General features: G+C 42.4%; 1 protein-coding gene across 1 annotated transcript in view; it reads right to left on the bottom strand.

Annotated features, from left to right (window-relative positions):
* Positions 1-938: 938 nt before the first annotated feature.
* The window catches only part of C7H11orf58 (chromosome 7 C11orf58 homolog), a 12,071-nt gene continuing 10,315 nt past the window's right edge, over positions 939-2,694 (bottom strand). The window contains exon 5 of the mRNA XM_021167228.1: positions 939-1,939. Coding sequence (XP_021022887.1) covers positions 1,712-1,939 — 228 coding nt within the window. The 3' untranslated portion in view covers positions 939-1,711. The remainder of the gene's footprint in view (positions 1,940-2,694) is intronic.

Here is a 2,694-nt window from a genome sequence, read left to right as displayed (position 1 = left end):
CAGCTTCCATTATTATTTTTGAGACAGTCCTTCTCTGCAGCTTCCTATGACCTCAGGGCAATCAGCTCAGTCTCCCTGGCACTAGGATGTCTGGCCAGCATCCTTATGGTTCTGCTCTTAAATGGTGTTTTGCCTCCTGGTATGTTTGTTTGTGTACCACTTGTGTACCTGGTGCCTGTGGAGGTGAGAAGGGCACATTGGATTCCTTGGAACTGGAGCCTCTTATCTCATCTTTTTTTTTTTGAAGGGGGAAGGGACTAGAGGACAGAGAGGGAGCAGGAAGACAAAGAGAACAAGAGCCTCTCATCTATTCTTAGACATAAATTAGTTCTTAGTTTCGACGTAAATTAACTGTAATGTGAAGTCCCAGAGGCTGGATTTGAAAATCAGTGTTTACACTAAACCCAAACTTCTCTAAGGTACTTTACACACACTGTTGATCTTCCAGAGAATACTTACATGGGCAGTACCTACTTGTAGAGTGTGAGGAATTAAAAAACAAAATGAAAAGGCCTTTTGGGTGAAAATGCAAAACGTAGTCTGTGAATCAGAACTCAACTGCTCTGTGCCCCCATTTCAACTTTGAAAGGAGTAGCTTTACAAAGTCCAGCTCAGCAGGCACACACTGCAGTCTGATATGTAACATCAGTTCTAATACAGGCTGCATTCTCATCTTTAAGCTGATTAAAATTTGGACAGTTATTCAAAGCTCCATCCACTACCCCACAATGCACTCAAGTAAACTGCTGTACAAACCAAGGAGACAAGAGATGAGCCCGCCCCACTCTGGCAGCCAGCTGCAGTCACCTGGTGATGGTTCCTGCCAGCCATGTAGACTCTAGAGAGATGGTGAGATGAACATACATGGTTTCCTACTTCTTACTTGGTAAGCCTGCTCCCCATTTACAGACAATGAGGATAAAGGCATCACAATCAAATATGGGAAACTGCTTTCTCTTTATTTAGACCTTAGGAGGAAAAAATGAACTTTGGTCACATAGTACCTTAAAAAAAAATCCAGTTTTACATATTTCTAAATACACAGGACTAAATGAGCAGAGAAATAATTTCTTCTGTAAAAACTGGCCAAATTTTATCAAAACTTTACCATACAGTAAAATCAACTTATATAAAGACATTTTGGGTTTGCAACCTTTGAATGATGTAACAGGGCACTTCCACACATAAGTGTCCTGTGCTTGCTCTGGTCCACGAGCAAAGACTAAACAAGCATGGACTGTCAATGATGGTCTGCAGCAGGGCTGGTGGCAGCCAACTCCATGATGGACAGGTCTACTTTAACAAAGTATAATCAAGGGAACATGTCACAGTATCAGATGAATTATGTAAGAGAAAAATAGGAACAAACCAAAAGATGAAGATGAAAGAGCTGCCACAAACAAAGCAAGTGTCCCCCATAATGCACCTACAGAGGCAAACGGTGGGGAGAGGGCAGATGATGCCAATATGAAAGGAAGCTGAGTACAGCATTTATTTCTCATTTTATACAACTCTGACTCTTTACAAAAGTGGTTATAGTCATGCCTGGAGAAATGTAACCCATGGCATTTGAAAGCAAACACTCTTTGTAGTTATTTAAAAGGGCCTTTTTAAAAATTATAATACAAAGGTCTGTGCTCTATAAGCAGTCCTCCACTGTGCATTATAACAATAAGGCTTACTTTTAATACAAAGACTAAGTGTTTGGTAGTTAGGAGCCACTGGACTTGACAAACATCATCTTATAATTGCTCTTCGCATCTTTTTTGCTTTTCGGGTCTTCTGTGTCATCAGGATGCTCAGCAGCATGAAGCTCTTCTGCAGACTCCTCCTTCTCAGACTCAGAGTCACTGTCCGAGTCATCTGGACTCTCAGCATCAGGGGAGTCGTCCTCATCGTCATCTCCAGCCACATCACCTTCTCCATCATGATCTTCTACCTAAAACATCAACCAAAGGCCTATGAGGGAAGAAAAAGAAGCACCACTGGCCAGTACAGAAACTGGGAACTGGGATTGGTCCTAATTTTTGTCTATCTTAAAAATCAGCCCACTTAACTCAGGAGGCAGAGGCAGGTGGATATCTAGGAGTTCAAGTTCCAGCAGGGGTTACATAGTGAGCCCCTATCTTAAAACACCCCAAGGAGTCCACTTCATAGTATTAGGTAGTATTAGTATTTCATAGGCAAATTAAGATTCCTGGCTGCTGAGGGAAAGACTGAGGACAGCCACTCCAGGCTTTAAGGAAAGCCTCCCAGGAGCACTTCGCTGTCTCCCTCCTCTAGACTGACATTTCCTGCTTTTCTCTTCCTGGAACAGCATCTGTCAGTCATTCACACCACACCAGTCCTTATTACACAGTGGTCCTTATTAGAGACCAGTTTTAAACTTACATGAAAGACTTTTATCTTATGAGCATTATCCATATCTGTTAAAGGTCTGCCAAAGTTAAGTAAAATTTACCCTAAGCCAATATTAGAAAACTCATTTTAACTTCTTAAGAACATTTCCTGATTCTGTAGTGACAGAGACGTGCTGCAAGAGTATTTTGAGTAGCTGACAAGAAAGCACTCTCTCGCCGGGCAGTGGTGGCGCATGCCACTTGGGAGGCAGAGGCAGGCAGATTTCTGAGTTCGAGGCCAGCCTGGTCTACAGAGTGAGTTCTAGGACAGCCAGAGATACACAGTGAAACTCTG

This window comes from Mus caroli, chromosome 7 (genome assembly GCF_900094665.2).
Source record: "Mus caroli chromosome 7, CAROLI_EIJ_v1.1, whole genome shotgun sequence".
NCBI classification, from domain to species: Eukaryota; Metazoa; Chordata; class Mammalia; order Rodentia; family Muridae; genus Mus; species Mus caroli.
The sequence above is the reverse complement of the archived record's forward strand: the minus strand, read 5'-3'. Positions and strand labels throughout refer to the sequence as shown.